We start from the raw sequence: 23,794 nt of genomic DNA, 5'->3' as shown, positions 1-23,794 counted from the left end.
TAACCTTTGTTCATTATCTTTTCACGCTGCTGGTCTTCTATTTTTGTCCTTATCTTTATCTGTGAGGGTTCTTCTCGTACTCCTCTCGACCCTTCCCTTTCTTTCCCTCCCCTTCCTTCCTTTAGTTTTTTTCCCCTTATCTTTTTTCTCCCTTCCTTTGCAGCCCCTTCCTTTCACTTGCCTTCTTTTCCCTTTATCTCTCAATGCTTTTAATTTTCCTTCTCTCTTTCCTTTCCCTCCGTCAGCGCCACCTGCAAAAGCCTCCAGGGTTTGTCCTTCGTTGATAGCGTGAAGGGTAACACAAGGCGAGGTGGAGATGTTTGTTGTGGCTATTTGTTATTTTGTTCTCCATTTCTCTGTTTGTCTTCTTTTTATCGTTATTTCGTTCCAGCTTCAATTTTTTTCTCTCTTTGGTTTATCGTTTGTGTGTGTGTGTGTGTGTGTGTGTGTGTGTGTGTGTGTGTGTGTGTTTTGTTATTTGTTTTATGTTTGTCTCTGTTTATGTTCTCTTCTCCTGGTAAGCTTCTTGTCTTGTTTTATGTCGTTTCCCTGGGATGCTTTTGCGATGTGAGCGCGCGTGGACACACACACACACACACACACACACACACACACACACACACACACACACACACACACACACACACACACATATAAAATGATAAGTCGTGGTGTTGACATTATTAGTGGCGCCACCGTTGTTGTTGTTGCTGTTACTGCTGCTGTGGCGATGGTGGTGGTGGTGGTGGTGGTGGTGGTGGTGGTGGTTTTTTTTCCCCAAACTTCAAAAGCCTTACTTAATAGGAAAGAGCTTTTTATTTTTTTATTTTTATTGTTTTATATTTCGTACTTGTTAATTGCAGTGTCGTCATTTTTTTCTTTTCGCGGAGCTGGTGCCGGAATTAAGTATTTCCGTATCAGTTTCGCAGAATTTTCAGATAGGCCGGATTGCAATTACGCGCAAAAATAAAAAAAAAATAAAAAGCCTTGTTAGTGACACTTTTGTTGATTAAAACATGATAACACCACCTCGACTACCACCAACCACCACCACCCACTACTACCACTGCCATCACAGCCACCATCACCACCACAACCACCATCACCACCGTCACCACCACAACAACAACAACAACGACAACAGCAGCAGTAACAACAACATCAACAATTACTAACAAGAAAAACGTAAACCCTTCTTGCTACTATCTCATTTTCTCACTCACTCACTCACTCACTCACTCACTAAATGACCCCTCCACCCCTTTTCCCTCTCACACAAATATCTTTTCCTTCCCTCACTCGCTACCTTTTCTGCATCTCTTACATGTTTTTCGCCTTGTTTTCCTTCCCTCCCTTCCTTCCACCCTTCCTACTCTCTCTCCCTTCCTCCTTTACTTCAGTGGACAATAGCAAGTGTATGAAGTGTAATTTGCACCTTCCAGTCTCTGCCTCTTCTCGTGTTCCTCTCCTTCATCCCTTGCCTCGATGCCAAATTGTTATTACTACTACCACCACCTTCACCACCACCAGCACCTCCTCCTCCTCCTCCTCCTCCTCCTCCTCCTCCTCCTGCTCTTCGTCCAGTGTTTTTCTTTTCTTTCCAGTCCACTTCTTTGCCGCCTCCTTCTCTTCTGCGCTTCGCCTTCATGTTTTTGTTTCCTAGTGTGTGTTTCTTGGTTTTATTTTTTCTCTTTTTTCTTCTTCTTTACTCTTTATTTTTCTTTATTTTGTATTCTTTGTTCTTGTTTTTTCAGCGTTTTTTTTTTCCTTTTGTTATTCCTGATCTTTTAATGGTTTTGCTTTTTTGTTCTTTTCTTATTTGTGATCTTGTTTTTCGTTCTGTCTGTTCTTGTTTTTATTATTCTTATCTTCTTCCTCCTCCTCCTCCTCATCTTCTTTCTCCTCCTCCTCCTCCTTTTCCTCCTCCTGTTCCTCCTGTTCCTCCTCCTCCTTCTCCTTCTTCTTATTCGTGATTTAACTCACTTGACGTTAAAGAGGTGACGGATTAAGTTTATAAGAGTCCTAAAACTATTTTGGACTCTCTCTCTCTCTCTCTCTCTCTCTCTCTCTCTCTCTCTCTCTCGCTCTCGCTCTCGCTCTTTCGTTTATCTATCACTTTCATCCCATTTGTTCATTTCCAGGAAAATTTCTTGATCCTCTTCACCTTCTACTATTCAAGGATCGTATAGCGCCCTTTACAGCTCACACCCTATATCCCCTCCATCTTTTATTCCTCTCTCTCTCTCTCTCCCTCTCGCTCTCGGTCTCGTTCACCACTCCCTCTCTCTCTCTCTCTCTCACCCTCTCTTGCCAGCGCTTTCCAACTCCAGTCTTGCTCTCTAAAGTTGGTCTGCCTTTACTCACTCCTTTTAGGTTGACTGCTCCTCTATGTTGCCTTGGCTTCTCTCTCTCCTCCTCCCTCCCTCTCTCCCTCGCCCTCTTTCTGTCTCTCTCTCACCATGCTTCCCTCGAGTCTCCAGTGTGTATCGTCTTGTGGTTGTCTTGTTTTGTTCATCTTTTTTTTTCGTGTTTTTTTAGTAGATTAGGAACATACCGTCCTGTTTTAGGCTGGTTTGTTAATGTCTTCACTCACTCACTTATTCACTCACTCACTCACTTCCTCCCTCCCTCCCTCACTCACTCACTCATTTACTCACTCACTTCCCCGACACAGATTTCTCCAGTTTCTTTTTTTTCTAATTTTCCTTGTTCTCTCTTTGTTTTTTTTGTTTGTTTTTTTTTGTCTTTTTAGTGATTTTTTGGGTTGTTCCTTTGTTTTCTTTTTTCCTTTTCTTCTATTTATTTTTCTCGTTATCCTTTCTATTTTCTATTCCTTTTCCTTCTCATTCGTTTTCTTTCTACTTTCTTTGTGCTGTTTTTTTTTCATTCTCCTCTTCCTTCACAACTTTCTCTTTCGTCTTATTGCCGGTCTTTTTCTTTCTTTCTTTCTTCCTCTTGGTTTTCCTCCTCTTTGTCCTCCTCCTATTCGTTCCTTTACTCCTATTTCCTTTCCTCTTCTTCATCTTTCTCTATTTTCTTTTCCCTTGTTGCTTGTGTTTCTCGTTCTCGTCTTTCCTCTTCCTTCTCTTCGACAAACAGCCTGTATCCCTCCACTTCCTCCTCTGTGTTTCCCTGTTTCCTTTCTTTACTCACCAACTCCTTCAACTGCTCCCCCTTCTCTTCTTCATCCTCCTTGTCTTCCCTGTGGCCTCTCGTTTCCTTCTCTTCACTTTTTTTTCCTCCTCCTCCTTCCTCCTTCTCCACGAAATCTAATAACATTCCCTTTTATGTAAACAAGTTTTTATTTTCCCAGATTTCTCCCGTGCCCTCAGGAAGACTGGAATATCTAGATGCTCTTCATTTGTTTTCCCTTTTATCCTATCACGTATATACACAAGAGGCCTCCCCACTTCCCCACTTCCCCACTCCTTTAACGCCTTCCTCAGGTGTGTCTCTTGGGCGTTGGCTGGTCATCACTGTCTGGAGGAGAGTTCTTAGCTGTGTGTGTTTACTTCGGAGTAATTTACGATGTTGCGTTTCCTTGTTTTCTTTCAAAGGACATTGTGGAGTAGACTGTTTGTAGATTATATAAAGTTGTTTGTGTTTTATTTCTTTTTTTTCTATTTTCTCTCATGTCTTCCACGTAAAGCTGATCCTGATTCATCTCTCTTTTATCCTCTTGGTTTTTTTCTATCTTTTTTTTTCCAGCCTTTTTGACAACATTCTTGATTAATGAGTTTCTTGAATGTTCATTGCAGTGTCGTTTTATCTACCTGTCTGTCTGTATGTGTGTATGTGTGCAGGCATATATGTTTCTGTCTCTTCCTCTCAATTTTTTTTATTTTTTTGTTGCATTAGTATATTAATTATTATTGTAACTAATGGCGTTCACTTAACTTTTTATGCTAAGTGGAGTGTGTGTCGTTCTGGAATACTCGCATGTAAGAGTTTATAAAGCTGCTATTTTTTCTTTCTTTCCTGTAAAGTAATCTTGTTTTTCTCTCTTAGTGGTACATGTCTACTCGCTTTTAACACTAGTCTGCTACTCCATATGTATATTTTTCTACTCCCTTCCACTTCTCTTTATCTAAAATCATTCCTAAATCTCTACCTCTTTTTGTCCAGGTGCTCCATAACCTCCTCACTTAATTAGCCAGGTTCTATTCCATCACGTGTTCACCTGCAATTCTTCTTTTGGACACCTTACTTACCTTTCACCCCATCACTTTCCATTCCCTCTCTTCCTCCCTCATCGTGGCTTATGGACCCCGCCTCCCTCCCATCCTCCTTCCATTCAGTCATTACTCCACCTGTCTACCTGATCGCCGTCACCTCCGCCAATCCGTCTCAGCGGCCTTAGATAAACTCTGATCCCTTTTGTTTGTCATCGAGAACAGGATTTCTTTCATTTTTTCATGTTTTGTGTGTTTTTAGTTAATTGGAATATTTCATCTCGGAATGTTAACTTTTGAAGTGTAGCATTTGTTGTTTTATTCTTTTTGTTTTATGTTTTTTTATTCATTTTTTTATGTCGAGGGAATAGGATTTGATATTAATAAACTCGTATGTATTTCTCTTCTGTTTATGGTTTCCTTTGTATTCATTCTTCTTCTTTTTTGTGAGGGGGGGTTATTGTTTTCACTTCAAGCCTTATATATTTATGACACATATTCTCTTTATTGTTTTGTTTTAATCAATGCTACGGCGCCATAAAATCAATCAGTCTGTTAATCAGTTAGTCTATCTATGAAGCTGCTTGTCAATGTGAACAAAAATTTACTTCTAAACATTTCTGGTCATGATTTCGACACATTTTAAAGTACTGTAGATTGGTACTTTTTTTCAAGTTTTGAGAGATAATTTATGATACACGTGATGAGTTAATAAGAATTCTGCATTGTATATAAACAAACCATCATGACAATTTAATTAATCATCTGACAGTCCATTGAAGGCAGTCCTCAGGGGCCAGAATCTTTCACCATTGGCTGTTGTGTGTCCAACTCATAATGAAAAGCAGACTAACTCACGAATACAATCTTGAAAGGCACAACAAATAACAAATCATTAATATCTCAATACCTTTCAGTACATGTCAGATTGTTACTAGGAATTCTTGCTGTGACTAAGCCAGAACGTGTTACATGGAGCCATGAGCGTTGAAAGGGCGTTATGAATACAAGAACAGAAACAGAAACATAGTGAGAATTGAACCTTGCCTCTTTTTTTTTCTATATTTCTCACAAAGCCACTTCCGCTTTCCTACACTCAAGCACTGCCTCGCCTGACAGTGAAATGAAAGTGAGCCTTGTCGTGTTCTTGTAGTGGAAGCTGAAGAATCTTGTAATAAATTTTAACCATTTCGTTTTACTCCCACTTTGCCTTTGTTCTATTGTTTTTTCCGCTTTTTACCTCCCTTTAACCTCTTCATTTTTAACATTTTTTTTTATATTTTCTTCCCTCTTCTACCTCTGTTTTGTATTCTTTTATCCTCCGTCACTTATTTTTTTTTATATATTTTGCCTTTCCCATACCATATCTTCTCCTATCTTCCATATTATCAATTTTTAAAACTTTTATACTTCGTTTTCTCTCCTCCTGTACCATCCTTTCTCTCCTATCATCTATATCACCCATTCTTTCATATTTTTTTTATCATATATGCCCATATTCTCCATCACATCCTTTCTCCTCGTTGGCTTACATCATCTATATTATCCATTCTTTCCTTATCTTTCCCCTATATATCCCTTAAACCCTTCACATACCTTCCTAAATCTTCTCTCCCCACCATCTATATCACCCTTTCTTTCATTTCTCTCCCCTTTTCGCTTTTTCCATCACCTCTGCGATATGCTTTCCGATGTTCACTTGTTCGAAGATTTTTCCCTCATAACAAGTCTCCGGAAGCTGCGTTCTGACACCTTATCTCCTGTGAACGCTCCGCTGGTTCTTCCCTTTTTACACCTTGTGCCTCCCTCGGTTCATTTTCCTCCCTCACAACCCTTTAGTTTACCAAGACTTTCACCCTTTATTCTTGCTCAGTTAAGGTGTTTCTGTCAATTTTGCTTCATTCTCATTATTTTCCTTTTCCTTATTTTTCTTTTTTAGCTTTATTCTCATTTTCTTTCCTACTTTACTTTTTTCATTAAGTTTCTGCGTGATTTTCAGTTTTCTTTTCATCATTTTACCCTTCTTCCTTTCCTCTGATTTTATTTCTATTATTTTTAGCTCCCTTTTCACACGTTTTCTACCTCCTTCACCATCTTTTCCTTTCTTCTTTCTTCTCTATCCGTGTTTCTCTGCCTACCTTTAAAATCAAGTCCTCCCATCTTCTCTCCCTCCTCAAAAATTCCCCTTCTTCTCAGTCTCTCTTCACCACAAGCCCTCTCTTTCACCTCTCCTTGTCTCTCTCTCCCCTCTCTCTCTCTCCTTTCTCTCTTCCGCTCCCTCTTCACTTTTCATTATAATTCTCTTTGCGTACTTTCTCTCTCTCTCTCTCTCTCTCTCTCTCTCTCTCTCTCTCTCTCTCTCTCTCTCTCTCTCTCTCTCTCTCTCTCTCTCTCTCTCTCTCTCTCTCTCTCTCTCTCTCTCTCTCTCTCTCTCTCTCTCTCTCTCTCTCTCTCTCTCTCTCTCTCTCTCTCTCTCTCTCTCTCTTCTCTCCCTCTCACTACCTCAAGCCTTTACTGTGCGTGTGTGAGAGAGAGAAAGAGAGAGAAAGAGTGAGGGTGAAAGTCTTCTTAATCGCCCTCCTAGTCTCTCTCTCCCTAGCCAGGATTGAGGCTGTTAAGTAAGATCCTTATAAAAGAACCCTTAAGGAGATGTTTACGAGCAAGTCACCGGTGTAGCATGAGTGTTTGTAGCTTGTCACCTCCCTCCCTGATTCCCTTGAGAGTATTCAGGAGTATTCAGGCGATAAGAGACCTCAATACACTATCCTAACCTTTCACTGCCTAAAAATGAAGTGTCTCGGTTCAGTAAATTTGCTTTTATATAGGTAGTGTCAGATGGGTTCAATTTAACACCAGGCAGATCTGTTCCCAAGCCAAGCCAAACCCACATTAGTAACTCTGGGTAAGTCTCCCCAGTCCTTTCAGTTTGTAATCCTTATGGACTATCAATCCGTCTCTTTCTCTTTCTCTCTCTCTCTCTCTCTCTCTCTCTCTCTCTCTCTCTCTCTCTCTCTCTCTCTCTCTCTCTCTCTCTTAGTTGCAATCCAGAGCCATTTCACTTCCATTTAATCAGTCCGGTAGAAGCGTGACACCTTTTTTAGAATCAGGGCATTTATTTGAATACCTGCCCCATCAGCTGATAATTAATGACGATGGCTTGCGTGTGTGTGTGTGTGTGTGTGTGTGTGTGTGTGTGTGTGTGTGTGTGTGTGTGTGTGTGTGTGTGTTTGTGTGTGTGTGTTAATGTTCCTCTTACTGTCTAAACATATGATTCGCTGCTGTTACACTTAAAGGATTAGTCTGTATCGCTTTGTCGAGATTTATTTAGTGTGTGTGTGTGTGTGTGTGTGTGTGTGTGTGTGTGTGTGTGTGCATGTTTTCCCAAAGCAAAAATAAATACACCTAGCTTGTCTGCCGCAGGGAACCAAATGTTGCATGAAACAAGAGTGAAAACGTAGAGGGTTCACTTGCCTCTGCCTCTCTCTCTCTCTCTTTTACCTCTTGGCTTCTACAGGTGCGGGGCGGATCCACCTGTAAAGCACAATACCAACCAGTTTCATGGTAGATCAAATTTTACGCCCAAGTACCAGTGAACGATTATTTCAACTTTTCCGATACTCTCCCTTGTGATTCTCCTGAGCGCTCCTCTCCGCTCAGGCGCTCAGAATAGAAACTTCACCCCCTTACTGGGCGCTGTTGGTGCTGCTGGACTGAACGTGATTTTTGTGGAGGGAGAATTTCTGGGTGGAGAGTTGAGTGGCACGTTTATGTTAGATTGGGGAGATTGGGTCGACTTTCTACTACATTTTTTCCTACACAAATGAGAGGAAAACAGGAGGTCCGGGATACAAACTGGATATAAAATGTGCGTGTTAACCTTCTACTCTTACCTATTATTGCTGGAGCTCTGGACTGTGATACGAAATGGATAAAAAAAGAAAGGTTCTCGTTACCCTGTTACGGTTATTATACAAATGAGAGGAAGCTGGGAGCCATGATAGGAAATGAATATAAAATGTTTGCGTTTAGTTTGTAATGTTATATTTATTTCAGAGTTGATGAGGAGCCAGGGATCGTGTTGTGAAGGGGATATGAAGAGTTTGCATTTATTTATAGCATCTAATTACACAGATTAAGGAAAACAGGAACTGCAATACAATATGGATATAAAAATGGCGGACGTTTAGTAATAATTAAATCTGAGAATCGCTTTATACTATTGAAAAATATTCATTATACTGTTTATTAGAGTATGTAGAGAATTCCAGCAAGTTTGGAATTAATTTAGTATTTTTATAGAGGAAAAATACTAATGTAAATACTAAACAAGAATTATTACATCAAAGTAGTTGTTATAAAGTTTAGTTACTTTCCCCCAACAAACTTGTCTCTCATCTCGCATCTAAAACTTCCTGTATTTCTTGTGCGATTTTCATTATAATTTTAATTCGTGTTTCGCTCTAAGTTTATTCGTTTTGTAAGTTTAATTAAGTATGTGAGTTTAATTACTTGGCGGCTCGAGCTCCATCTGGATTTGCTCATCTCGGCGCTGGTCTTGGTGGGCCAGTGTTACCTGCTTCAAGGTGTGGCTGCAGCTATTACCGTCTCTGTGTACCTGTGTAATGACCAAACCTGCCCGTGTGTGTCCCTGACGTCTGGCTATAACATATTCCCAGGTGACACCCACACACACACACACACACTTGCATCTCCATGAACACATTAATCTTGGAAATACAAACACACTCAGTCATACACGCCTTTGCAACCCTCATTCCTACACACACACACACACACACACACACACACACACACACACACACACACACACACACACACACACACACACACAAGACCAATTAGCAACAGAACACAATGCTATGTAAATGAATGCCACACTCTTTGCTTCCGTGATGAGAAGGATTGTTCAACTCATCACGAATGTAGAAGGAAAGGACAGTCTTGCGTCACGGCAGTCGATTCAAGTTTGTTTTCTCTTGCTCTCCTCTGATACCCTAATTGATTTTCCAGGTGTTTTTTTTCCGCAGGTGTGATTCAATTCTGGTTTTCCTAGTTACCCTTTCGCTTTGTCTTGTTTTTCCTTGAGAGAAAGGCAGCGAACGTGAGTCCCTTATTTCCTCCTTCTTGTTATTTTGTCTATTCTCCTTTCCATATCAGTCTTTCTTCTTCTTCCTTTTTTTTCTCTCTCTAGTTATATCTTCACTCTTAACCCCGTTTTCTATTCGTTTCATTACTACGTATCCTCAGGTAAGGGAGGGAATTAGCATAATGAGTAACCCTCGCGTATTTTCATATCACGCGGGGTCCTTTCTTCCTCTGTGTGTGTCTCTCTCTCATTTCGTCTTTTCCTATCTTTTTTCTCTCCTCTCTCTCTCTCTCTCTCTCTCTCTCTCTCTCTCTCTCTCTCTCTCTCTCTCTCTCTCTCTCGCTCATATACCTTTTTCTCGACTTAATGACAAAAAATAGCGTGATGGCAGTACGTTATTTACTTTTTTCCAAATGTTTTTCCTTTTCTGCCTATTTTTGTTTCCCTCCTGGCTGTTCCAACATGTTTCCCCATTACTTAGTCCCGAGAGAACACTAAGTTGTAAAGTTGAGAGTTTTGCTGTCACTCGGCGTAATGAAATACATTCAACTACATGTATTGCTGTCCACAATATATTATGTTGATTTGTTATTATGCAAATTAGTCGCTATCCGCCCGCTGCTCGCCCGCCTACCCGCCCGCCCGCCGCTCGCTACCTCACTTGCTCGTGTGTCGTGGCCATGTAGTTTGTTTGTTGCCTGGCAGGAAATTGCGGGCCTGTTGGAGTTGAGGAGTTTGCTGTGTGTATGTGTGTGTGTGTGTGTGTGTGTGTGTGTGTGTGTGTGTGTGTGTGTGTGTGTGTGTGTGTGTGTGTGTGTGTTTGTGTTTGTGTGTAGTAAAGCTCTTCATTAACAGAGACATGTTCAAAACTCCTACTTCTTCATTCCTCCTCCTCCTCCTCCTCCTCCTCCTCCTCCTCCTCCTCCTCCTCCTCCTCTTCTTCTTCCTCCTCCTCCTCCTCTTGTGCCTTAGTGATTTGTGTGTCCACCGCAGTTTGTCCCGTGCACTGCCTACGCGTGTGAAGGTCGCGGCGGTCCGGCCCAGTATTCGCCTGAGCGCACCACCTCGAGGGACGCACCTGCATTCCCACCCAGTAAATTAATCCACTTAAGTTGAAGCCACTCAGCACCGCCATCGGCTGAGGCTTAATTCTATTTCGTGATGGGGTCGGTGCGCCAACTTCCCGATAAAAAAAAAAACTCCATAGCAAAGTTGGTCCTCTCTTATCGTCCAGTCTTCCTAAACTTTTTTTTTCTCCAATTTTCTCTTTTTTTCTATTCCTTGCTTCGCCCGTTCTGATCGTAAGGAATTTCTCAACAAAGTTTCATTATTAGTAGAATTTTTCAAAGTGCTCTCTGGCGTGAAAATTGGTTCGTGTAGCAATTTCCAAATATGTTGCGTTAACACATGTATTGCATCAGAATTTTGTTGTGCGTGTCACCGGAGCTCGATGGATAATTACGTTTTTAAAGTGTGCGCAACATAATACGGGTGTGTTTTGGGAAAATAGTGTACTGTAACAACTCATGTGTGGAAGTATTTCGTAAAACTGCGGTGACGTGCTCTCTACACCAGAATGCCAGGCTGGAATGGTGATAATGCTCGTCGGATATGCAATTTTTAATACATGTAGCATGATGAGTGCGGTAATCAGAAGCATCACCATTAAATATAAACTGCTATTACTCAGGAAACACACGTCACGTTTAATCTTTTCATTTCAATAGTACTCTTCATTTCATCAAACCCAGATCACTAAGGAAATCGCTTCCATTAATTTAACGAACAAAGAATAAATTAATGTAGCGTTTTATCAGCCACAGAACGACTACTATAGCTTTGATATTGAGAAAAGCGTCTGAAAACTTGTAGAATAAGAGAAATTTCTAGTAATGAAAAAGTTGAACAAAACACAAACAATGTACGTAGTAACTATCATACAACCATCATAAAACCACTACAATGACCTTAGAACACAATACAGCACAATCTTCCATTAGCAACACACGTCATCTCCCTCAAACACGCATCACATCCATCTCCTCCTGCACTTTCCTAGCCGAAATAACTCCTGAAGACGTTGGTGCTTCCCCACAGGCATCCTTCAAATCCTTTCATGTTCATTTTTTGGTATCGCGTCCTTTAAAATTCATCAGTAAAATTCCATCCGCAACTTGGAATTTTCTGGGAAGGAAGGAATTATTGATTCTCCTCTGATGTGCTTCTCGTTGTCCTCCATTACCGTTCTCTCCAGCCCAGCGCATTGCTCTTCCCTGGTGCAAGATGGAGAGGCTCAGAGGATGCACGCACGCTAACGCAGAGGGCGATGGAAGTGTCGCTAAGATGGCTTGCTTTTGAAATGTGTGTGTGTGTGTGTGTGTGTGTGTGTGTGTGTGTGTGTGTGTGTGTGTGTGTGTGTGTGTGTGTGTTTGTGTTTGTGTGTATGTGTGTGTGTTTGTGTTGGCATTCCAGTGTATAGTTTGCGTGTTTATAGCGTCGCCAATTTACCTTTCTGCCTGTCTGTCTGTTTGCTTACACACACACACACACACACACACACACACACACACACACACACACACACACACACACACACGATCTCAGTCATTCACAGAAGCACACCACCATAACATACCCCAACAATAATCCTCCTTGTGCATGATGCGTGACTTTCTCTCGTACGCTCCTTCTCATGCCTTCAGGGGCTTCACGTGGCGCTATTCATACAAGATTTTAGAAGACTGAGATTGCCTAGACGCTGCTTCACCTTGGTCGAGTCTCACTTCATCCTCTCTTCATCTTCCTTACAAAGTTCCCAGAGTTATTTAGTTTCAGCAATCCTAAAGTGAAGTGTCCGATTTCAGATTTTTCAGCTTGTTTTGTTTCTGGATGTTTTTTTATCCTTGGGTTGGGTTGAGTTAGGTTGGATTGGTTTAGTTAGATTACGTTAGCTATGAATTATTTTGGTGTGACTTGGTTTGGTTTAATGAGGTCATGTAAGATCAGTTTGAGTACGACTAGAATAAGTGATGTTAGGTCAAGTTATAATTAGGTGAGGTTCGTTTCAGAAAAGTTAATAACGGTTCAAGTAAGGAAGAGTTACAATTTGCTTTGGTTAAGTTACCGTTTAGTTCAGGTAGTCACTGTGTATAACCTGGAATTGTATCCTTTATTGGACGTTTAGTTTAGCCAGAGTCACTGTATCATTCAAGCGACTTCCTGTTTTAATCCAAGACATAAAGGTTAAAGGTAGATTGTGTGTGTGTGTGTGTGTGTGTGTGTGTGTGTGTGTGTGTGTGTGTGTGTGTGTGTGCGTGTGTGCGTATGTGTGCGTGAGTGCGTGTGCGTGTGGCGCCAGGTGGGGGTTGTGTTAGCGCTCAGATGTTGTGGCAATCAGAGTCGCGAAACAGGTGATAGTCATGCACTGTTATTACTTCCTCCTCTTCCTCCTCCTCCTACTCTTCCTCCTGCAGCTTAAGGCCGTGTTATTATACTCCCGATTAAACGTGCATAATTTTGTGTTCTTTACTCCCTCCTCTTCTCATCATCTTTTCCTCAGCACGTCATATTTACACACCTTGATTTATTCCCTTCTTACCTGATTTACGGGGTTGTGTTTCTTTCTCATGGGCTGCTTAAGTGTGTTTTTTTTTTCTTGTGTATGCGTTTGTGTGTATTTTCCCTTTCCCCCTTCTCTGTAATTGTTTGTAATTGTTTCTTATCGCTTTTTATTGGCGTGTTTGTGGCAGTGACTTGTTTTCATGGAGGGCTTTGTAATTGTTCTATCTCTGGAGTTTGTATTTCGTAAGCGAGTTTTTTTTTTTTATTGAAATACTTGTGTTTTTGTTTTGTCTGATGCTCTTATCTATCATTAAAAGTTATCTTAATGAATCTCCTGTTTTTTGTGTGTGTTCAGTGTTTTCTCAGGTAAGTTTGTTTCTAATGATAAGGATGATCCACGTAACAAGGAAAACTAATGCAACTTTTTTTAGTGAAGCTTTTTTGTGAAGGAATTCCTCGGTTCATTAACACTGGCATTACTTATTAAGAAGTTTGCCTCAGTTTTCCTTCATTACCGGGCAGTTTGGCTTTGGAAATCACCACGTCACATTCCACTCCGAAGAATGTGAGGAAATAAAGTGTGTGGGGGAAAGAAAGAAGAAAACAATGAGTCAAGGCGAGGAAAAAATCTGATTAGCAAAGCTGAGTGAGTTTGTTTTGAGGTGAAAAGTGTTTCTGTTTACCTCGTTTTCTCACGTCACTTTTACACACCAACTTTCGAAAGGTTATAAAAATATTCTGTGTTGCTTCTTTGAATTTTCTTGTGTGTCGAGCAGGAAATTTTGTATTTAAGGATTTTTAACGTGTGACAAAAGGTTACGGGGAAGAATAACAAAAAAAAATAGCAAGTCTTGAGTGTCGCCTTTCAGTTTTTACCTTGAATTCAGAATGAGAGATTTTTATATTGCTTTTAAATTTCCAAGCTACAATAGAAAAAAAAGGCAATATATTCTAAAGTGACGCTACTCCATTTCTCTTGTATTTTGAGCAACAGACTGCAATAAAGCCTCTACACTTTCAAACACAGATGAAAAAAGTATCGCAATATAAACCGTAAGCGAGATCATTCCGTATGTCATGTAATTAGAGCAAGAAATTCCATTATTCCTTTTACTTTTTAACTCACAAAAGATTACGTGGGAGAAAATCTTAATATGTTGTGAGGGTCGTTTTTTCCTGCTTTTCTTGTGGGTGGAGGAAGAATTTGTGGTGTGGGGGTTTACTTTGATAGCAGGTATAGCGTTTGATCATTCATCGCCTTGTATTTTCATAATTCTAATAAGATGCAAATTCCTCGGTGTTCCTGTAGCGCTATCAGAGGAGGAGCGGCCTTGAGGCACTAGCGGGACGTGGCCGGGCGGGGCAGGTAGCTGTGAATTTGTGGGAGTATGTGAGGGGAGGTGATATTCCTCTTGTGTTACTGGAAACGCAGTAGTGTTGCTCCAAATACCTGAATCAGCGACAGTGTTCACAAAATACAGGGTGCTTTGAAATATTGCGTGTATTTTTGCTTATTGTTTTGTTCGTGGAGGTGAAGGTTGTCGTTTTTAAATATTTGAGTCACTTATATGCGGAAGCGGTGTTGATACATTACGTGAGTGTTATTTGTTCACTGTGTTGTTCGTGTTTGTGAGCGTTATTGGTCTTTTAAACTCTGAGGTCATCGATATTCTTGAAATGTTGGAGTCTGTGTTAATATGTGAGAGTTTCTTGTTCGCTGTGCTGTGTGAGGAGGGTAATATCATTGGATGTTTTTAAATATCTGAATCACTCCCTGGTAGTATTGATATGTAGAAGCTAAACTGGTATATTGCATGTGTGTGTGTTTATTGTTCACTACTCGCTGCGAAGTTCTATCTTGAATATTGAAATGCGAAATCCTTGAACCAGTGGCAGAATAATTTGTCCAGAGTTTGCTTCAGAATATTTATTTCGAGGTAAATCCTATCACGCAAATGAACAAGACTGATATAATGGAGGCTGTAACTAAGCATTTCTCCCCCTGTGCTGTCTCTTGTTCACTTTTCATGTTAAATAAAATCACAGTCTTCATATCAAACAGCTGTTACTGTGCTGCGTTTCTCCTTCAAGATTGATAAAATTTTGTTCTTTCTCCTCCGCATCTTTCGCACCGCTGGATATGTTTCCTTTCCACCTCACAGTTTAGAAAATTCTTCGTCATCCTCTTTAATACCGTCCAACGTACCGAGGATGTCCCTTGTTCACTTCCCAGACAAGATCGGTTCTCTCCCTCGTAAATGCTTTATTGAATGTGTCTTGGCCGTCTCCAGCCAAGATAAGTCCTCTGCTTCCTTGGAAAACGCCTTTCACCGAACAGTCATAGATTGTATGGATGAAATGGGAAGAAAATAAGAATAAATATTTATTCTGAAGCATAAAGTATAAAGTAGAAGAGAAGGTTGATGGTAACGGCCGCACACTCGCTTCGCTTTGGTTGAAGTTTACTTTTTTTCTTTTTCATCGGTTCAACTATGTTAACGTGCTAACTATGTCTTTTTGATCACTCATGCCTCATCACTTCTTCCCGTTAATCTTTCTTCAGTATCTCTATCCTTATACACAGTAGAGTTAGCTCATCTTTACCTTACACAAGTACTTCTTTCTCTATACACCATAACTAACATGAGTCCTCATCTTTTAAGAAGCGCCTGGTTAAACACGGCAAAGGAAGGCTGCACTCTTCTTCTGATACGAGTATATCCTGGTCCTAATACGCCAGCTAATCACATAGTCTCCTTGAGTACCTCTTGTCCTATACACGGCAAGGTATCCCCAGTTTTCTTTTCCTTCCTCTTCTTCCTAGTACTGAGTATCTCCCAGTCTACATACCAGGTTTACCGGGTTACTTTTTTCTCATACCGTCTCCTGGGCGAGCACACACCGTAGGCCTTTCACTTCCCTTTCCCTCCATTCCTTGTACCAGAAGCAACCATGCGTTTAAAATAAAGCTTGTAGATCACCACGCCTCTTAACCTACACATTCATCATGCTTTATAGAGCGTTCCAAATGGGTTTTGTGACTCAGGGAAATAAGGGAAGGTCCAAGATGCGTGCGTGGTCTGAGAAAAAAGCCGAAACATTATCCTCCATAGCTGGTTATCTTTCAGTCTCGTCCCTCGTATCTGAGTCAGCCAGCCACTCCCGTCCATCATTGTCTCCTCCCACGTATGCTAAGGCTTTCTCAGTAATTGCACAGTGACAGGATATTGTGTCAGGCTATATAGGGAATTGCTGCGAGTTTAAAGCTGTTAAGAGGCAAAGAATAAGGAAGGTATGATATAAGAGATAATACTGAAGTAGCTATATGTGCACGTCTACAGGGACGCTCTTTGTTGTAAGTTAATGAAATGAAAGCTGAGGTGAAAGGTGAGAGGTGATGTTATGCTGGAAATGCCGTTATGGAATGGAGAGAAACACTGTAGATTCGAGGAATTATTAAATGATGAAAGATGCATGCAGGGGGAAAAAATATAGATTGAAGAGAAGTAAATAATATGGTAGAGGTAAATACTAGAGGAATGATAACAAAAAGCAAAGAATATGATTATACACGAGGAAATAAAATAGCGGAGGAAGGATGAAACAAAAAGAAATAGAAGGAAAAACATTAAAGGACAGGAGAAAAATGCAAAATAGAGAAGAAAAGCTATAAAGAAAGGAAACGAAGTAAGTAAAATGATAAAGGAAGAACAAGAACAGATACGACAAAAAGTGAGATAGTGGAGAACTGAAGTGAGAAAAAGATAAAGAAAAAAAAAACTGAAGACTGAACTTATTTATGTCAAGTGCGTTCGTGTGACGGCGCGAGGGAGGAATCAATGTTCGGCGCGGCGGCGATGAAAGGCTCAGGATGTGTGGCATGATCTCCGTCGGGATATTGATGTCCTGGAGGAGCGTGATATAATGAGGCACCGAGAGACTGCTTGCCAGGGAGTAGAAATCGACTTTTAGACTGCGAATGTAACTTAATCAATGTTTAACCTAACCTAACCTGCTTTAACATAAATTCAACCTAACTTCCTAATTTTTAACCTATCCTAACCTAATCTTCCCTAACTTCAACTCAGTGTAATGTATGTGCTAACCTAACTATATATAATTTCAACCTGAGCTAACTTCATCTAATTCTAACTCTAACATAACCTAATCTGCTTTAACTTAACCTAAGCTTATCTATTCTAAACTTAACTTAATGTAACATACTTTGTTTACGCTAACTTAATCTAATGTCTAACCTAACTCATTAACTTGACTTAACGTAATTTACTCAGTCTTGAAGCTAACTTAAACAGTTGCCCAAGTTAACCTATTCTACCTTAAAGTAAGCATAACGTAACTTCAAACCAAGAGACCTAACTAAGCCTAACGGAGCACAAAAAGCCATAAGGAAATAAGGGAAGCTGCCAAAAACTAATAGGCCTACACTTGACAGTCCTTGTATAAAGCCTAGGTACTTATATCCATCTGTCTCCTCCTTTCTATCTACCAATTTATCTCGTCTCTTGAAACCTAATCTCTTCAGTACTGAGACGCATTTTTACCAGGAAATTTGTGTACGATCAGACGATTTTACTTACATTAGGAGAGATTTATATGGGTCAGAAGATTAATACACAGAGTCTTCACCATTTTAATCTCCACGTAAGTTTCTGAAGCTGTGTAAAATCACCGAATAATAACCAGAATGAATATAAAAACGCGTCATGGTACTGAAGAGATTAGCCAAAATCAATATTATTCTTAGTTTTCTGTCTTTCTGTTCAAGTGTCAACGGATTGATAGATTTGAGGCAGAATATAAGTGTGAATCCATCAATTCATCACTCGTTCACCTGCAGGACAGCGGTACAAACAAGTAATATTTTGTTTCATTAAATTCATATTCATGTGGTTTCCATTAGTTTGTGTCATTAAGGTATGATTGATGTGTGTGTGTGTGTGTGTGTGTGTGTGTGTGTGTGTGTGTGTGTGTGTGTGTGTGTGTGTGTGTGTGATCAGATATACTGCATCTGTGTGTGTGTGTGTGTGTGTGTGTGTGTGTGTGTGTGTGAGATGAAATATACTGCATCTGTGTGTGTGTGTGTGTGTGTGTGTGTGTGTGTGTGTGTGTGTGTGTGTGATCAGATATACTGCATCTGTGTGTGTGTGTGTGTGTGTGTGTGTGTGTGTGTGTGTGTGTGATGTGAACTATACTGCATGTGTGTGTGTGTGTGTGTGTGTGTGTGTGTGTGCTTGTGTGAGATGAAATATACTGCATCTGTGTGTGTGTGTGTGTGTGTGTGTGTGTGTGTGTGTGAGATGTATACTGCATCTGTGTGTGTGTGTGTGTGTGTGTGTGTGTGTGTGTGTGTGTGTGTGTGTGTGTGTGTGTGTGTGTGTGTGTGTATTTGTTTGTTTGCTTGATTTTTTTAACAATCGTCTTCGTACGTTATGTTGTTTGTCTCAGAATTTCCCTTTTGTTCTTGTTTGTTTCTTGCTTTTTTACTTGTCTTCCTTGGATTATCTTATTAAGAAACACACACACACACACACACACACACACACACACACACAGCGAGATGCAGTATATTTGATAATTAATATTCATCGTGAAATGTTGCTTGAATTACTCTTGATTACTCGGTGAAATTAATAATAATGATTGCTTGAAGTTCACGAGCGAAAATTTACGTGTTGCTAAATATTCAGAGCTTGCAGTACGAATAAATCAGAGTTGAGCTGCAGAACGTATAGATGTATATACTTTTATGAATATTTCCAGCACACACACACACACACACACACACACACACACACACACACACACACACACAGTCACGTCGTAGAAAGCAGGAAAAGTGATGTAACTTATTGTGATGTTCCTTCTTCCTCCTCCATGCCCATCATACTCACCAGGGGAGGCGAGGGCGAGGGCGCCACACCACGCCACCCACGCCCACACGCCCACCATCGCCATCAAAGGGTCTTCAACGTCGCAGTAACTTCCGCCCGTATCCGTGACTTCCTTTCTTTTTTTTTTCCTTCCTTTCCTGTCGGTCCTACAGCTCCTCCTCTCCCCAGCCCATCCTCAGGCAGTCCTTGAAGGTGTCATGAGTGCCCTTCAGTATGTCCACGTCCTTGAACTCTTTAGATTTATTAATTTTTTCTCTTAATCAACTTCCGCGGGAGTTCTTCGGCGCATCCGTCGCGTCTCTGGTTTAGATAGTAAGTTGTTCGTGAGTGTTAGGATCAGCGGAGGGGGTTAAATTCAGAGGATCCTTTGGGTTTTGATATTCAGGGACTTGGCTTTCTAGTTCACTTGGTTTTTAAAAGTTGGGACAAGTGTCGGCGGGAGGCAGAAGGACGACGCAACACCTCACACGACGCTGACTGGCGAGCAACTGACGGGAGCTGGGCCGGTGCTTGCCTCTCCTCCCTCTCTCGGCCTTCCTCTCCCCCTGCTCCCCTCACCACCACCACCACCACCACCACCACCACCACCACAATCCACCGTGATCGCCAACCGCTGCTCTGTATCCTGGAAAATTATCCGCATCGTGTCTATTGAGGTGTGAGTGTTCTGGGCTGGAAGGAAGTTCAGATCGTGTCGTTAGCGTTGAGTTCATTCAAATCTATAGACTTCCTTCTTTCCTTCTCCCTTCTGTGTGGCGGTGACTGTCCTGCGCAATCCTTTACTCCTACTGTTATGTCCTTCCTTCCTTCCATCATTCCTTCTCTTCCTTCAAGTTTCATTCCATTTCTTTCTTTTTCCTTTACGTGCTACTTTTTCTTTCGTGTTTCTATCTGTGTTTTTTTTCTTATCTTACAAATATATGTCCTTTACTATGTCTACTACTACAGCTATTACTACTACTACTACTACTATTACTACTACTACTACTACTACTACTACTACTACTACTACTACTACTACTACTACTACTACTACTACTACTACTACTACTACTATTACTACTACAGCTCATATCCATAATCTTATGCCCATCATAGTGTAACCTTCATAGTTACATCAATATTATGTCCTCTTCTACTCCTTTCAATATGTGTCATCTATATCCCTTTTTTATATTTTCCTTTCTATTCCTTCCTTCTCTTTCCGTATATTTTCTTTTCAGTTTCCTTCATTTTTTTTCCGTATATTTCTGGAATCGTCTTCTCACCTCTATCTGGTTTCCTTTCCCTTTCCCTCTCCCGTTTTCCCTCCGATACTCCGGTAGGCAGCTCCATTTCATTTCAAAAGCTGGCTCAGACTCACTCCTCCACGTACTGTACCTCCATCCTACCTTCCCCCCCTCCTGCCTTGCCTTTCCTACCTTCCATCTTACCTTCCCTCCCTCCGTTCCTCACTCCCTGCTTATCTTTCCTCCCTCTTGCCTTACCTTACCTCCCTTACCTACCTTCCTTTCCTACGCCATCTTAACTTTTCTCAGTTCCTTCCTCTTATCCCTCTTTATTTTTCCTTGCTTCTATCCGTCTTTGCTTTTCTTACCTTTTCTCATTTTCTCCCGGTTTATCTTTACTCCCTTTTTGCTTCCTCGCTTCTTCTCCTACTTCCCTTTTCTCCTTTCTCCTCTCTCCTTGCCATTTTTCCTTCCATCCGTCTCCCTCACTCTCCACATCCATCTATCTTCTCTTAATTTACTAAATAGTACCGTTTTATTTCCACCTTCTTTCCTTTTCCAATTTTCCTTCGTCTACCTTTTGTATTATTATTTTTTCTTTTCTCCCCCTTTTCCTTTAGTAATCTTCCTACTTCTAGTTTTTTTTTCTTTTGCTCTTCCTTTCCTTTGTTCTTATCTCTTCTCCCTTTGCTTTGTACTGCCTCCCTTCCCTTCCCTTCTCTTCCATTACCCTTTCTTCTTCCTTTCGTTTTTTTTTCTTTTCTATCTCTTTTCCTTTAATTATCTACCCACCTAGTTTTTTTTCTCCTTCCTTTCCTTCGTCTTATCTCTTCTCCCTTCCCTTTTTACTACCTTCTCTTCCCTTCCTTCCCTTCTCTTCACCATCGTCCTATCTTTTCCATCTTTTCCGTTTCATCTGAGAGTGAACATAGAGCAAGTTTAAATGCAGGAGGAAAATTAAACGGCATAATATACACTTTTCCTTAATAGAGAGCTCATGTACAAGAGACTAAAAATATTTGCGTAATAAATTGTCGCTCTTGAAACGGGAATGTGTCGTGTAAGTGAATTAGTATGACAGGTAAATCTTGGCGTTTATTAAATTCCGAACTAGGCCAACTCCTTCTCTCTCTCTCTCTCTCTCTCTCTCTCTCTCTCTCTCTCTCTCTCTCTCTCTCTCTTGCCTTAATACACATTTCTTGTAGTCTTTCGTAAAATATTCTTTCGTTTCTTAATATTTTTCGGATCATTTCTGTTTTTTTATGGGATCTTTGTCTTAGTTTTCTTTATTGCCGTAGTATTGTTCTTTATTTGTGTTTTTTTTTCCTCAGTTTTTCTCTCCCTTCCGTCATTTTTTCCTCGCCAAACTGAAATGTACTCACTCGCTTTTCCCCCTTCATTTTTTTAAGTACTGTAATTGCTACCTGTAATTTTCATTCTAGCCTGAGAGAGAGAGAGAGAGAGAGAGAGAGAGAGAGAGAGAGAGAGAGTGAAAAAATACGTAAAAATCTTATCATATACTTTAATTGTGATCAGTTTAATTCTTTATTTGTACGATTTTTGGAGGTGGATGGGGAGAAGAGGCACTGGATGAGGGAGAAAGGAGGTAGTAAAAGGAGAGAAATTTCCCTGCCCTTCATCTGCTCCTTCTTAATCTCACTCTTCCCTTCCCATCTTGTTCCCTTCCTTCCCTATCCTTCCTTTAGCTCTCTCTCACATTTACTACAACCCATCCCCCAATTATTAAGTAAAAAAAAAAAAGCATGTTCTGGATGTCAAATGTGCTCTCTCTCTCTCTCTCTCTCTCTCTCTCTCTCTCTCTCTCTCTCTCTCTCTCTCTCTCTCTATGTTTCTCTTCCTCTTTACACCCACACACATCTCTTTTTCCCTTTTCCTCCTCTCCCTGTTCGTTTTTTCGCATCCTCCTCCCTCTTAAACCTGCCACTCGTTCCTCTCGGCGATTCGTCATCGTGCTACACGGTAAATGAATTCTCGGAGGGACTCAAACCTGACGCCGGACTGAGCTCTCGAGTGTTTCTTGCCTGAGGGCCCGTGCAGCTGCTGGGACGAGGGGGAGGCGCGACCCTGCTGCCTGCTCCGTGCTGCTGGTGATGTGCTGGTGGTGGTAGTGGTGATGGTGGTAATGGTGGTGGTGGTGGTGGTGGTGGTGATGTGTTGGTTAAGTAATGTGGTGGTGGTGTGGTTGTGGTGATGTTGGTAGTGGTGGTGGTGGTGGTGGTTGTGGTGGTGGTGGTAGTGGTGGTGGTGGTAGTGGTTAGGTAATGTGGTTTTGATGGGTTAGTGTTTTTTATTTGACTTTTTTTAAACTTTCAGTAATTTTATGAACTTGTGAATTCGTCATGATTTTGGCTTTTTCTCGTTGAATATTTTTGGGGTCGTTTTTTCTCCTCTCGTACTTTATTTTTTAGTACTCTTGGTTGGCTTCCGCGTATTAAAAATGACTTGTAATTAAATTTGAGTAATACCGATCCATTTAATTAGCTGAGCGATAATTTGAGCAGACGCTAAATAGTTTGGGACTGTTTGATCTTTCCCTTTGGTGTTTGTTGTGTCTTTCGAAATTATCAGAACATGTGTGAACGAATCTTAATGAAAAAAGAAAGCAAAATGAAAAGGTACATTATTGATTCTAATTACGTTCATATTATCTTATATTTTTATGAGTATGTGATGCACTCTGTTATTGATGTATGATCAGTAATGTGTCTCTCTGAATATGTGTTTGCATTTGTATATGTGTGAGAGGAAGAGTGAAGGTGCAGATTGGAATGTTATTATTGTATTGTCTGCTGTTCGTGGTGGTGGTGGTGGTGGTGGTGGTGGTGGTGGTTGTCACTTTTCTATTGATGTTGCTATTGTGTAGAAGTGTAGTTTTTCCTTCTTTTTTTTCCATTTTTATTTTCATTTTGTAGTTTGTTAATTAACTTCCTCTCTCTCTCTCTCTCTCTCTCTCTCTCTCTCTCTCTCTCTCTCTCTCTCTCTCTCTCTCTCTCTCTCTCTCTCTCTCTCTCAAGGAACTGGAATTCATCTCATAACCCGCCTTCCCCTTATCACGAACTCTTCATAATAAATTCATGTGCCACGCAATATGTATTAATACGTGCATGCGTCTCCAGCTGTTTATTACCCAAAAGGCATTCCTGTACACTCTAGAGGAAATCATTACTCCTGATGAATGTGTAGAACGAGTGTGAATTTTGGTTCGGAAGTTCAAGGTGACATTCTTACACCCATGTTATTAATTCACTCGTGTTATTCAAGTCTTGCTTCCTGAATAACCTTGTGTTAAAGAATCAAATGGCTTTTATGCAATTACGTAAGGGTGTTTGTTATTTTATGGTAATGTGTGGAAGTGGAAAGATTTATTTGATTATTTGATTATTTATTCTTTTTTTCTCTGCGTCCTCCCTTCTTTTAGTACGTAGAGTTTTATTATTTTATCAGTGTTTGAAATAAGTTTAGTTTCCCCCACAGTATTGCCTTCAAAGAGCACGTGAATTAACAATAGAAAACGATTCCTCTTGGTCAGAATACGTTAACTTTGGGATAACTTGTAAGCTTCTATAGCAGAGGGGACCCTTCTCGGAATACCGCTTCCTCTCACCCTCTCCAGAGATACTACTGAAATTCCTTCCGTCCAAGCTTCCGATGAATTACCCACTATGAACAAAGCCACAAGTTTGAATATCCTGTTGTTGACTCGGTGGTTGAAATCAATACAATGTTATTAAACTTTATCACTTTGTTCTGTTCCCTGTTCAATTTACTCTATATTTTCTTTTCATAAATTAC

At 40.6% G+C, this 23,794-nt stretch overlaps 1 protein-coding gene across 1 annotated transcript in view; it reads right to left on the bottom strand.

Annotated features, from left to right (window-relative positions):
* Nucleotides 1-19,255, bottom strand: part of LOC123519495 (zwei Ig domain protein zig-8-like) — a 75,308-nt gene extending 56,053 nt beyond the window's left edge. Inside the window, exon 1 of the mRNA XM_045280847.1 lies at nucleotides 18,753-19,255. Coding sequence (XP_045136782.1) covers nucleotides 18,753-18,816 — 64 coding nt within the window. The 5' untranslated portion in view covers nucleotides 18,817-19,255. The remainder of the gene's footprint in view (nucleotides 1-18,752) is intronic.
* Nucleotides 19,256-23,794: the final 4,539 nt, after the last annotated feature.

This window comes from Portunus trituberculatus, chromosome 45, assembly GCF_017591435.1.
Source record: "Portunus trituberculatus isolate SZX2019 chromosome 45, ASM1759143v1, whole genome shotgun sequence".
Lineage (NCBI taxonomy): Eukaryota > Metazoa > Arthropoda > Malacostraca > Decapoda > Portunidae > Portunus > Portunus trituberculatus.
Note: the sequence above shows the minus strand (reverse complement) of the source record. Positions and strands in the feature narration are given on the sequence as shown.